At 36.0% G+C, this 12747-nt stretch overlaps 2 protein-coding genes across 2 annotated transcripts in view; one reads left to right on the forward strand and one right to left on the reverse strand.

Moving 5' to 3' along the window:
* ADAM10 (ADAM metallopeptidase domain 10) overlaps positions 1–3359 on the forward strand; it is a 43916-nt gene extending 40557 nt beyond the window's left edge. Inside the window, exons 16-17 of the mRNA XM_009994533.1 lie at positions 521–647; positions 1128–3359. Of these exons, the coding sequence (XP_009992835.1) occupies positions 521–647; positions 1128–1222 (222 nt within the window). The 3' untranslated portion in view covers positions 1223–3359. The remainder of the gene's footprint in view (positions 1–520; positions 648–1127) is intronic.
* Positions 3360–6697: 3338 nt separating this feature from the next.
* Positions 6698–12747, reverse strand: part of LIPC (lipase, hepatic) — a 78360-nt gene continuing 72310 nt past the window's right edge. The window contains exons 8-10 of the mRNA XM_009994534.1: positions 10281–10401; positions 9344–9562; positions 6698–6803 (exon numbers count right to left, since the gene is read on the reverse strand). Of these exons, the coding sequence (XP_009992836.1) occupies positions 6698–6803; positions 9344–9562; positions 10281–10401 (446 nt within the window). The remainder of the gene's footprint in view (positions 6804–9343; positions 9563–10280; positions 10402–12747) is intronic.

The following is a 12747-nucleotide window of genomic DNA, read 5'->3' on the forward strand; positions in this document are numbered from 1 at the left end:
GTGTCATCAGCAAACTTGCTGAGGGTACATTCTATACCCTCATCCAGGTCGTTGATGAAGATGTTGAACAACACCGGTCCCAGTACCGACCCCTGAGGGACTCCACTAGTCACACACCTCCAACCAGATTCTCCCGCATTGACTACAACTCTCTGACTCCTTTCTTTCAACCAGTTCTTGATCCACCTCACTACCTGATCACCAAACCCATACTTGATTACAGAGCTGCATAGTCAGTTTTGTGTAAGTTATTTATTGTTTTAGACTCATGCAGCTCCATTTTAGTGTATCTCCTGTGAAATTCCCTTCTGATATTAAAACGAATCTGATGTATTTGTGGTTCTTTTTTGTAAGAACTTTGGGGACATTTTTATTTGAAGAGATTACGGTCTTTCATGTGGTGTTTCAGAACAGCTTTTTGATTACTTTTAAAAGGTAAAGAATAGCCATCTTCAGTAACCCCTGACTCTTGTATATGTGTGTCAGCCCCCCCAAAATATTTTTGCTTGTTTGTTTTTAGGCTTATTGGTGGGCAGTGTTGCTTATGGGAATTGCCTTGATCATGCTAATGGCTGGCTTCATTAAGATATGCAGTGTTCATACTCCAAGCAGTAATCCAAAGTTGCCTCCTCATAAACCACTTCCAGGTGAGTACATCAGATAATTAAATTTATAGAGAGAGGTTTTATCCTCAACTATTTGTTCAAAAGGGAAACTTAAGATGTTGCAACCTACTCTTCTTAGGCTGGTACAAATGTACAATGTACAAATGGAGTTCATACCAGTGAAACAATTAATCAGAATGTAACTCTTGCCTTTATTTTCCTCTAACATAATATGCGTAGCAAAGGAAAGCTTTGAAGACTTTTTCTAAGTTAGAATTGCTTTTATTTCCTATTCCATGCTACATTTTGTAAGAATCAGCCTGTTAAGGAACTACTGATGAGATAATAAGTGTATTCTGTAAATACTCCATGCAGTTAATCATCCATTTAAAACCCCACAGGTCTAAATCTGAAGCCTTCCCAAAAAATCATTTCTAATTTGCATGGGCAGGGCAACTTTTCTGGAAATACTTTTTTTTTTTTTTCTTTCATTTTAATGATGTATATCTTTTTTTGAAACAGGCACTTTAAAAAGGAGGAGACCACCACAAACCACTCAGCCACCGCAGCGGCAGAGGCCCCGGGAGAGTTATCAGATGGGACATATGAGACGTTGACTGCAGCTTTTTGCCTTGGTTCTTCCTAGTGCCTACAATGGGAAAACTCACTCCAAAGAAAACCTGAAAAGTCATTGTCCCCAGTCTAACTCTCAAAAATTGAAGAGGAAAAAAAGTAAAAATGCCCTCAAAACAAGTGGAAATGGTTAATTTTGAGTGAGCAAATCTTCCAACTCAAAAAGAAGAAAAATGCTTTTCTTACTTTTTTTAATTTAGTGGTACAAAATCTTTCCCCCTTCTGTGTTCTTCATTGCTGCATTTTCTTCACTTGCAGGCAAATATGGCTGTAGTAGAGCTTTTACTCAAGAATTGAAAGAAACCATGTATTTTTCAACTGCCAGACAAGGCTAGGAAGCTAGACCACCTCAGCATTTGGAGACATTACTTGTCAATGTATATACATTGTTATATGCAGACATGTATTTCTATCGTACACCCGTACTTGTGTGCAATTGTAAACAAGAGAATTGCAATATGGATGTTTCTTTGTATTATAAAACTTTTCCGCTATTAATGAAGAAATTACTGTTTAATTGACATACTCAGGATAACAGAGGATGATGGTGTGTAGTGGTCAAGGATCCTGTGATGCTTTACGCAGCAATTTTGAATCAAATCAAACTTCTTTTATCATAATCAAAGTTGCTTCAAGCACTCATTTCACCTTTATCAAGCAGCTGCTAAGACACAGCATACAAGGTTGAACAGTCTTTGAGATATAACAAGTGTTCTGCAAACTCTGCAAATGCCAGAATGTTTAAAAAAATGTTTCATAGAAGTGTCTGATTTCCTGTAGCTCAGCGTTAATCTTTTTAATTTGTCTGATTATTCAGTTACATAATGAATGGTTAGATGAAATATTTCCATGCTTTATTAGAAAATTCTGCCTGTTACTCAACTTGTTTTTTAAATTGTTTATTTGGGCTGTTCAGATTTTCTTACAGTATGATAATTAAGCTTGTGTTCTGAGGGATGTGGAAAGGAAGAAAAGCTTGTAGTTATTTAATTTATCAAATATTTTGATAACTTTTCTGCAAGATACTGTTGATTGATAACCACTAAAGTAGAGGGATTTGCCCAGCAACTGTGGCAGAGTTAAAATTGTAGTTAGGACTACCAATTTTCCCAAATTTATAACTGTAGTGAAGTTCAACAGTACAATGTCCCATTCCAAAGTTTTTATTATGAATGTAAATAATTGGCATTTTGAAGGAGGAAACAAAAGGTGCTTACTGCTATGCAGGAGATGAAAGGGGGCATTACAAAATGTTTAAGCTTGTGATGTATTTATTGCTTGTTTTCCAAAAGCACCAAGCTAATTAGAGATGCAAATGGCTATAATTTTCCTGGCTTTGCTTAGGAGAAAATTTACTAAAGGTTGGACAGGCTTCCTTTGTTTGGTTTTTTTATTGTTTTTATTTTTTATTATTTTTTTTAAGAGTATAAGGTTTACACAATCATTCTCATAATGTGACGCAAGCCAGCAAGGCCAAAAATATTACAGAATCTAATGGGATCTCTTCCTTGTAAACTTGTACAGTATGTGGTAACTTTTTCAAAATACAGCTTTTTGTACATGGTTTAGAGACAAATTTTGTACATGAAACCCCAAGTCCAATAGACTATATAAATAATTCTAAATGATCCTAACTAGCTAGAAGTGTATGTAGTTGCTTTTAAGTCATTTTAAATACATTTGTTTTAAGACTGTGCAAAGGTTGAAAGTGGGTTTGCATTTCTAAAATGGTGACTTTTATTCAGCAAGAGTTCTTAGTAACTTCTTGAGTGTGGTAGACTTTGGAACATGTAAATTTTTTGCCTGTAATGTTATCCTGTGGTAGGATTTTGGCAGTCAAATGCTGCCCTATTTTATTTTGAGTCTAAGTTAAATGTTTTCTGAAAACAGAAATCTGCACTGAACTCTCCACTGCAAGTCAAGATGTGGTAAAACTGAAAGAAAGTTCAAGACAATGATACGGAATACTACTGTCGATTTCATGTCCACTGTGTTTTATACAGTATCTTTTTTGTTCACTTTGGAAATTTTTACTAAAAAAATGCAAAAAATAAAGTATTGTGCAAAGATATGTAAGTTTTTTTGAAACTTGAAATGCATTAATAAATAGACTTGATGAAATCATCTTTTGAAGATCCATTTACTTTTTCAACCGTGAAAGCAAAAGGAATTAACAGATTCTATTTAATTTTTGGCTTTTGCTGGAAGGGGCTGTCATGCCAAAAAGTAGTTCTGCTATCTTTACCCTCTCAGAGTGCACCTCCCAATTTTAATATCATACAATTCAATGTAAAAGTAAATGTTTTTCTGTAACCTTTTTAAGGAAAAGCCCTAAAATTGCCTTTAAATTACTTGTATGATCACAGGAATAAAGTTTTCTCTGTTCCTGTCTTCAAAATGTAAAGTAGTTACTGGTGCTGGGGTATTCAGGCCTGGCACCATAGCTACTGAACCATACTTTCTGAAATAAATAGATTTTTAAAGAGGAATACTGGAATTAACATGCAATACTCTGAAGGCACAACTGATGGATTAGACTTTTAGAAGAAGCAAATATTCTTTTTGCAAAGTGTTTTAAAACTGCTAAGCTGGGTGTCTGTGTTCATGTGTGTTGTGCCATTGATTTAAGCATAAGACTGCTTTTAAAAGGTAAGTCCTGCCATCTGGTCTTTCCTTCTGAGGGCTATTTGTTGAGAATGGCCTGCTTAGACAGCTGTTTCCCTAACTGAGCAGCGTCTGCTTTGATGTAATCAAAGCATATTCAGAGTTCCTTCCTCACAGTTCTTGTTTTTTGGGTTGGTTTGTTTTTTCCCATGACTTTTTTTTTTAATAGAAGTGCTTCCCCTTGTAGCTAAACAGCACGATCAGGGCAAAAGGTATTAAGAAAAGATCAGTTAGAGCACAGTCCATCTGCAAATGGGCCTCATCAGTGCCCAAGAGATGTGGTGGTGGTTGTGTTTGCATTTCTACCTAGGAACACAAACCAGAGGGGCAGAAATAATGCCCAAGTATCTACAATGCAAATTTAGTGTATATTGTAAAATGTGCTGGGGGAAATAAACAAGTACAATTGCTTGTTGTAGCTATTCATTTACTCCTCTTATTTCTTAATGTTTTAGGCCTTATATGTGTACATCCCTCTCTGGTGTAAAAGCAAGTATAGTCAGAATGGTGTGAATCAGAAGAGCATCAAACTCCTCTTTAGATATGAGACATTATAAGCAACTTATAGTCTGTATGGTATAAATAAAGTTTGCCTTTAATTAAATGTTCCAATATTTATTTCAGGAAAAACACAAAAGGAAGGAAGATATTTTTACTTCTGAATATTGGAGGTTCATGGTTACAAAGAAGTGATTGAAAGGACAGCAGTCAGTACATCCTTCTGAACTGTGCTTGCTCTGACAGCAGCAGGTTCCTGATGACCTTCAAGGTCTCAGTTTAGTTGTTTGGAGGGAGACAGGAATAATCTGAGAGCACCAAGTGAGGCACCACTGTGGACACTTGGCATTGCAGGTATGACTTCAGTGTTAAGTTCAGGCATTGTTAGACTTGGAGTATGCTGCAACTCAGGCTTTATTTCATTTTTGTATCAGAAATCAGTGTAATTGCTATTAAAACAGGGTGTATTTGGACATGGGGTTTGTGGAAAATTACATCAGAATAACTATCTTTGTATCTGCCAGAGTTCAAATGCTGAATGTTCTTTTAATTTTTCTCTTGTCTAGCAACCTAAAGCATGGAATTACTAAAATTTTTTATGTAGAAGGTGGAAATACATTGTGTGTTTGAAAAAAACTATTTGCTTCACTGAACAAAATCTTCTAAAGCATAAACTCTGGTTTTCAGTGAAGATTGAAGGATTCTTTTACATGCAGTTTGTATCTAAATCTACAAATATTTCTTCTAATGAAAATGCTACTCCAAGTGGCCATTTTAAATTTCACATCAGCTTCTTAAATTTTCATCTTGGAAGGACAACCATTCTCACTTGAAAAGTAAGTATGTTTCAGTTTGCATCATATTTAGTCAGCCTTTATGTTTTCTTACTGAGTATTCATGTTTGTTTAAAGGAATAATAGTGAAAACAGCTTTTAAAAGTTAGAAGTTACTATTCTGAGTGGTTGGCAAAGCTGGCTGCATCCAGCATTTGATCACTGTTGCTTTCAGAATTGCTAGTTGTGCTCCCCTTGGTCCTTTTTCATGCTTTTAAAATTAATTTCAGTTTAATCCTGGTGACATTTGTATGTTTTAATGCGTAATAACCTGTAATATATTGGTATGGGAAATCTGTTTTGCTTCAGGCCTTAGTACAATCTTTCACATTTTTTTTCCATTTAGAGAACATTTAAAACAAATTACATTCAGAATACAGAGTTGTAGAAACAAATTTTTAAATGAATCCTGTGCCTAGCATTATGAAGTGACAAATTAAATGCTCTGACTTAGATATTGATTTCCATTTCAGTATGCACTAGCTGTAAAATAAAAATAATCTGAGACAGTGTTTCTTCATGTAGCTTATATTCTGACATAGGAAACAAGGGAATTGTGTATGTTTGAATTTATTAAGTTTGTTTATACACAATGATAATGCTTGAGAATTTTACCATTTTCATTTATTCATGCAGTTTCTAATCATGCTAAAATCTGCTATATGGTGATTTACAAATCTAAAAATCTCAGGCCTTACATGAACAGGTAGATATGATTTTAATGCAAAGGTTAACTCAACTTAGCTGTGCTAGAATGGCATGTAGTATACTAAACATTATTATAATAGTTAGATTACTAGTAATTTAAATCAGTACTTTAATAGTTAAACAGCAAAGCATTTTCCACTAGGACAAAGTTTTGTGTGTTTTTAGGTGGCATAGTTATTTGGCTTGTGCTTTGGTTATAACAGCTCAAGCATTCTGTATGTTGAGATGGTTTTAGGTTTTGAAAGCTATAAAGTAAACAGTTCAAACTCTTTGTGAACAATGTTATCTATTTGGGAATACTTTCTTCTCTGAATTATCTCCCTCTTCATTAGGAAATAATATAGGAGAAAGGTTTAACTGTATTAGTACTAGTGTTTCAGTCTCTTATAGGAAATGAAGCTCCATTTTTTCTTTTAACACAGCAAAACGAAATTTTTCAAAGGTAATTATTCTTTCAAATAGTATGTTTTTTATTTCTAATGAGCAGGTGTTTTTGTAAACTTAAAACAATTTAAAATGGAGAGTTGCCATTGAAATTGCTCATGGATAACACTGAGAGTAGGCTTGTAGATGAACAAAGCAGATATTTCAGCTTTCTGTTGCATCACAAAATCTAAATTCTTTTAATGTAGCTTCACCTATGAAACTACCCTATGAAATCAGGACATTAATGTAACTGTGTATTTTTAAAACATTTTACTTGATGTGTAGCATTTTAAATATATTTTGGTGAGTAGATGTTCTTTGTGTACTTGCTCATTTTCTGTTTTGTTTCTGAAATTGGTCTTCACACCTCACAAATGTTTTCTCTTGGGCTGGATGAAGATGAAGGTTGTCAATGCTTTGAGAGCAAAATGTCAGTCTGGAAAGAAAACACAGCACGTAAGCATGATGTTACTTTTTAGGGCTCTTGTCTGTATAAAAGTGTGTTCTCTAGATACCCTGAATCTGGCTATCCTGTCTTGTACAGGAAGGTATCTGATTTTACAGGTTTGTGAGGAAAGAGATGTGCATTCTGCCTTGCCTCTATTTGGTACCGTTTATGTTTTTCTGTTGTGTCTGTTTGTCATTAGATAATCTTAACAAATTTATCATGTGTGTAAATATCACAAACTTTGTGAGGTAGAGGTACATGGAGATAAAATACTGTCAACAGTTTGTTCAAATGCTCAGGAAACAATACAAGAGAACTCAAAACACATCCTGTGTTTACTACTTTTTTCAATATTAAATTTCTAAAATCACTAATTGTTAGATCCAGAATTATTGATGTTTCCAAGAAGACCAAAATCTATGCATTGTTTTCTTTGAAGAAAATACTTTTCCTTGAGTATCCTTTGCTGCCCATTTTAGAATCCTCTAATAATCTTTCATTCACCCCCCCATTCCATCCCACATTTCCACATGGAAATCTGTCATTTCCGTTCCCTTGACAAGACCAGATTACACAGAAAATAAAACCCCAAACCTAATCAATATCCATTAAAATCTTGACAAAACCTCACGCTTTCCTACCAGCCAGAAAACTTCCAGGGAGTATTAGCTACCTGAAGATACCAGCACCTTATCCTTTTTTGTTAGTGTAATAGCTACCCAACTCAGTTGACAATTTCCTAGCCTTCCTTAAGTAATACCTCAGTAGTAATTGGCTTGTGCCAGGTTATTGACCCAACTGTGTTGGACAGGAGCTTTCTGGTCAGAAAAATGAGTATAGCTGACATAATTCTTTCCCAGCTTTCGTACTACTTTTCTCAAGGTACAAAAATCAGTATTTAAACAGAAACCTTTGATTTGCAGTGTATACTACACTTAATTTACTTTGGCAGGTATGTCAGTTCTGATTTGGAAATTTTTAATTTTTTAATGGCAGGAACATGTGCCTTGTTTTGGGTTAGGAAAGGAAAATACCTATAAAATACATTTTCAGGGGGTCAAAACCCAATAAAATACGATCCTTCCTCTGCCCTCCAGCTCACACAAATTGTCTGTGAACATTTTTCCTTAAATTATTTGTCTTTTGTGTTAGTGTCAAGGAGATGCAGCTCTGCTAGTAAGTATTGTTCCACAGAAAGCCTGCAGTAGTTGTAACTGCTGCTGGTAAGAAAGAGGCTGTAGCAAGGAAAAATCACCTGAAACTGAACCACAGTTACAAGGTAAGACATGCTTTTCCCATTAACCTTAATTAAACTGTTTAGTTAAAATTTCTCAAAGGATGAAAGCAGTGGGAATCATTGAAGTTTTGTTATTCTGTCTTCTAGCTGAAACTTCTTTGCGTGAAGAAGGAGTTTCACAAGTGTTATTAGCATTGCTGTATGTAGAGAACAAGGGCACTCAGACTTGGTGAGTCAAGTAATGCCCATGCCCCCCAAAAAACCCAAATCTGCAGACTTCAGTTTGTATTCAGAATTGTTTTTTTTCCTCCAGAAAACTGTTCTCTAGTGCTACTTGAGATTTCAGCTGACAAAATTCACATCACTGCTTTCATACTATAGAAAAAAAGCACAACCAAAGTGTAAAAGTTAATGTCAAATACCAATGAAAGTGTGGTATGTGTAAGTATAGATAGTCTTTTTGTTTTGCAAGACTGCTTACATTCTACAGACATTTCAAAATATCTGTACTTTGCTTCCACAGTTCATCACTCCAGGAACCTCTTATACAGCCTGCACAGTATAGTAATTAATTATCAAATATCAGACACCAGACTGGCTCTTAAATGAATGAGACTAAAATAACAGAATTTTATAAAAATGTGAACTTCAATGGATAATCAGATGACTGTGTAGTGCTGCATGTAGTCCTTCTAATGAGGACTTTCAAGAATGGTGATGCTGAGATTCTCAATGAAGTAGGTATTGAAAGTAAAATAATTCAGATTTGGCCTATTTTTATAAGTAGGAACTTGAAATTTTAATAGCTTTAACATTGGAGTCAATATTTATCTTACATAATATCTTCTCTTTGAAATTTCATATGGTCCTTATGGAGTGAGATAATCACATTTGAAAAATGAGTAAGAAATTGTCATTAGTTACTATTAATTGTGTAGGAAAATGGCACTGCAGAACTTAACAAAAATTCTTCTATGTGCTAACTACTCTATTCCCAAGTCTTGACAAAATTGTCACCCAAGGTTATTGAGCCTTCAACTCAAATTAGCAGCAGTGGTGAGCCAGAATATTTCCCACTATTCATTTCTGACTTGAGAACAAAGAAATTCTTTAAGTCACTTTAAAATAATGCAGCCTCCTCTAGGGAGAGTGAGGAAAGCCAGAAATTATACATGGATGAATTCACTGATGAGAGTGCTGGGACTAAGATGCTTGAATTTGAACTAGGATAACCTGTATACCAAACATCTGTGGTGTGATTACAGAAAAGCAGTGGTTTTGTTACACTTACTTCTGTTGTGTTTCCCCTGCTTTCACTCTTATTGTCTTCACTATAAGTCCTGGTCGACGGGTGCCTTTTGTCCATGGTATTATGGTTTGAACTGTGTCCCAGATATTTTCCCAAACTGCAGTTCCTTCCCATTTGAACTTGATCATTATTAGCTCACCAATATCAGTGTCCAAGGTGATGAGAAAGGAGTGGGTTTTATTTCCATTAATACCTTCAAATCTGCAGAATACAAAACCAGAATAATGCTGTCCTAATTGTTATGGATTCAAGTGAAAAATACTAGTTTCTTTTTTCTTTAAAACCAAACAAAGATCTGGTTCTGTCTCCTGGGGGGGAGGGGCATTGGGGAGGGAATTAGAATGTCTCTAGGATACTTTCTCCAGGTGCATAATGTAGTTAAATACATTAACATGGAGGAAAGCAGAAGTGGGAGAAGCTTGAACAGCTGGTGAAGCAGTGGTGGTTTCTGACAGCAAAAGAAAAGGTTACCCATAATAGAATCTATTTTGTCAATTGCCTGCGAGAGCAAACGTCAACCCATGCTGTTGCTTTTGCTTTTGTTTAGTACAGCTAGTGTCCATCATGAGAAATATTGAAAATTCTTTTCCTTTATTACAGCTGCTTATTTTTTATTTGATTAGACATTCCTGTGTTAGCCATGGGATGGACTGAACATAAGTGCACAGGATACTTAAAGTTCAGGGAAACTGCTCAGATGAACAAGTTTGGTTTATAGAGATCTTTCCAGCAAAAGCTGTATCAACATTGTAAAAGTTTGTGACTTTAGGAGGTATGGGTGAAAAGAGGCCAATTTCCAGTTCATCTTCACTTAACTGTTCTAATAAACCATTTCACTCACAGCATGATTACGTACATGGTGATGTAAACTGGCACCTTGTTTCTCACTGACACAATGACATCTCACACCAGTACTTACAGTGTGATGGGCAGGTTTTTAGCATCTTTCTTAGTGCCAGTCAGAGAGATGGTGAAAGTTGGGTCTATCTCCTTGCCTTCGATTTCATTGATGAAGTGGATCTTGAACTGGTAATGGTAAACTGTAGAAGGGAAGAATTTGCCAAGTGGCAAAATTAATGGTCAAAGAAGCAACAGATTTCTCAGGCAAATAAACTTGATTGATATTTCTATTTTATTTTTTAAACAAACGTATAGCAATTAAAACATCTTTTTTTTTTTTTTTACTGTTGCTGTGCTGTGTGTAGTCCCTTAGGGTTTGGGGCCCTTGCTTTATTTCAAAGCATGGAGAAAAGAGGTAACCTGGGCTGAGTTCCCTTTGTAGGATAAAACATTCCTCCATGGGAAATATTTCAGCTTTTCTGAAGTGTAATTGTTAGAATTTCTGGCAAGCCCTCTGTCTAATCAGCAGACAGATCCTTATGACTGGACGTGGCTAGAGATGTGTGATGCAGATTGAAGACCTTATGCAATGTAGACAGGCTTTTTCTCTGACTGTCTATAAAAATTGTCCTGCAAAACATCTAGATGACTCACAAACCTTTGGTGACTACATAATGATACATTGTGTTTAACATGCAGCCATTAACAATACGACTTTGTTTAAGGACATTACTGTAAGAAAGATGGCATTAATACTTTGAGATTTGGTGGATTTCTGGAAGGACAGTGTTGAGGAAAGTCTTTGAACTGAATATTGTCAGAATGAAGAATGCCCAAGAAATCATCAGTGTACTGATCATGAGCAGTCTGACATTTAGTAAATTATGAAAAAACAAACACCAAAACCAAACATACAGTTAGATGCAGATATTGTCAGCTAGATTGGAATGTCCAAAACTCTTCTGTCTGGTAATTCTACCAGCCACCTTCTTGTCAAAACTGATTCAGGAGTTAAGGAAGAAAACCTAAGTAATTTCTATTAACAAAGACCACAGAGTATTTGGAGGACTTAAGAGCTTTGTATTTATCCTTGAAATCTGGTCAAATTTCACATGGGCAGCTCTTCTAATAAATGTTATTGCATACTTGTTTATGAGTAGAAAGATGCTCTTTCCCCATTTCCTCTCCCTGCCCACTTCAGACCTCATTACATTGGAGTACAGCTCCACCATACTGGTAAGAAGTCATCCTTTCATGTATATGCACAGATAGATTCTTTTTTTGTGTGCAGCTCTGAGTGTTCACAATGGAAAGTATTTGCTAGAAAAGCTGTATCTTCTTGTTGTTTCATAGTTATTTTGTGCTAGTGAACAATGTATTTTCTTTTGAAGTTGACATTCAGTAGAAGGCCAAATGGCTGATTCTTTTCTGCAAACCTGATGAGCACAAAGAAGGCAGAGAGGATTTTTTACTGATCACTGTATATCCTGTCTTGCCCAGAGTTTTTACTCCATATGAAAACTGATTGTTCTAGTGTATGTTCTGATAAAGACTAGGCTTTTGCTGTGATTACAATGCTTACTTTAAGGAAAAAGGTGAGCATATTCACATAAAAACTGACTTAGAATGCCATTACAGCTTTATTGTAAATGCTAACATCTTTCTAACAACTACTTTTTGCTTGGACTTGATTAATTTGCAGTCAAGAACATGCCATTAACTTGAGAAATGAAATGTCAGATTTTGTGAAGACAGAGAATTGTGAAGTGTAATGCTGATTTGCTCAAATTTCTTCTGTTTCAGCTTCTCACATGATCTTCAAACATTTTTTAAAGCATATTACAAAGATGACTTTGTGTGTACCCTCCTACAGTTGCTGCCTTGTTTGGGAGCTTTTGTGAAAGGAAGCCATTGTTTGGGGAACACATATCTGCATGTGTGCCAAGGGTGTTTTTTTGAGGCAAAACCATTTCCAAGCATAAAAATGCCACATGTTTAACACTGAAATGAAAGCCAATAGGACACTGATATTTTACTACAAACTGAGTCTATCTTACTGTGTAGAGAAGGGATGGCATTTCTTTGCCCAGCTGTGGTGGTAGCGGGCACCATGTACTGCAGCAAATAACACCAGGAACCAGGCACAGCCTCTAGAGTTTTAAAATCTACTTCAAGTAGCTTCCTGAGGCATTAAAAAAAAAATAAATATATAAGAGATCTAGCAGATTCAGCTGCTCTGAGTATCAGTCAAGGCTGAGCAGACTCCTCTGGAGTCATTGCCCTGTACTTCACAGCTGCAGTAGCAGAAGACTTCCCATTTTATTTTTCAAGTACCTGAATTTTTGTATTTTTTTAGCATCCGTGGTACTGCACTTGGGTCCCGGGCACTGCGAGGAAACAAGATGTGCAAGGCAAGCAGCATCTTTAACCATTTCCCCTCAGGACTGGAAAGGCCTTGTGTGCCAGGGCAGGCTGCCGGCATTCCCAGCGTTTCCCCAAGCCCAGCCTTGGGCAGGACACCAGAGGCAGCCCCTGCCCGGCCGTGA

The sequence above is a fragment of the Chaetura pelagica genome, unplaced genomic scaffold (assembly GCF_000747805.2).
Source record: "Chaetura pelagica isolate M959 unplaced genomic scaffold, ChaPel_1.0 scaffold222, whole genome shotgun sequence".
Lineage (NCBI taxonomy): Eukaryota > Metazoa > Chordata > Aves > Apodiformes > Apodidae > Chaetura > Chaetura pelagica.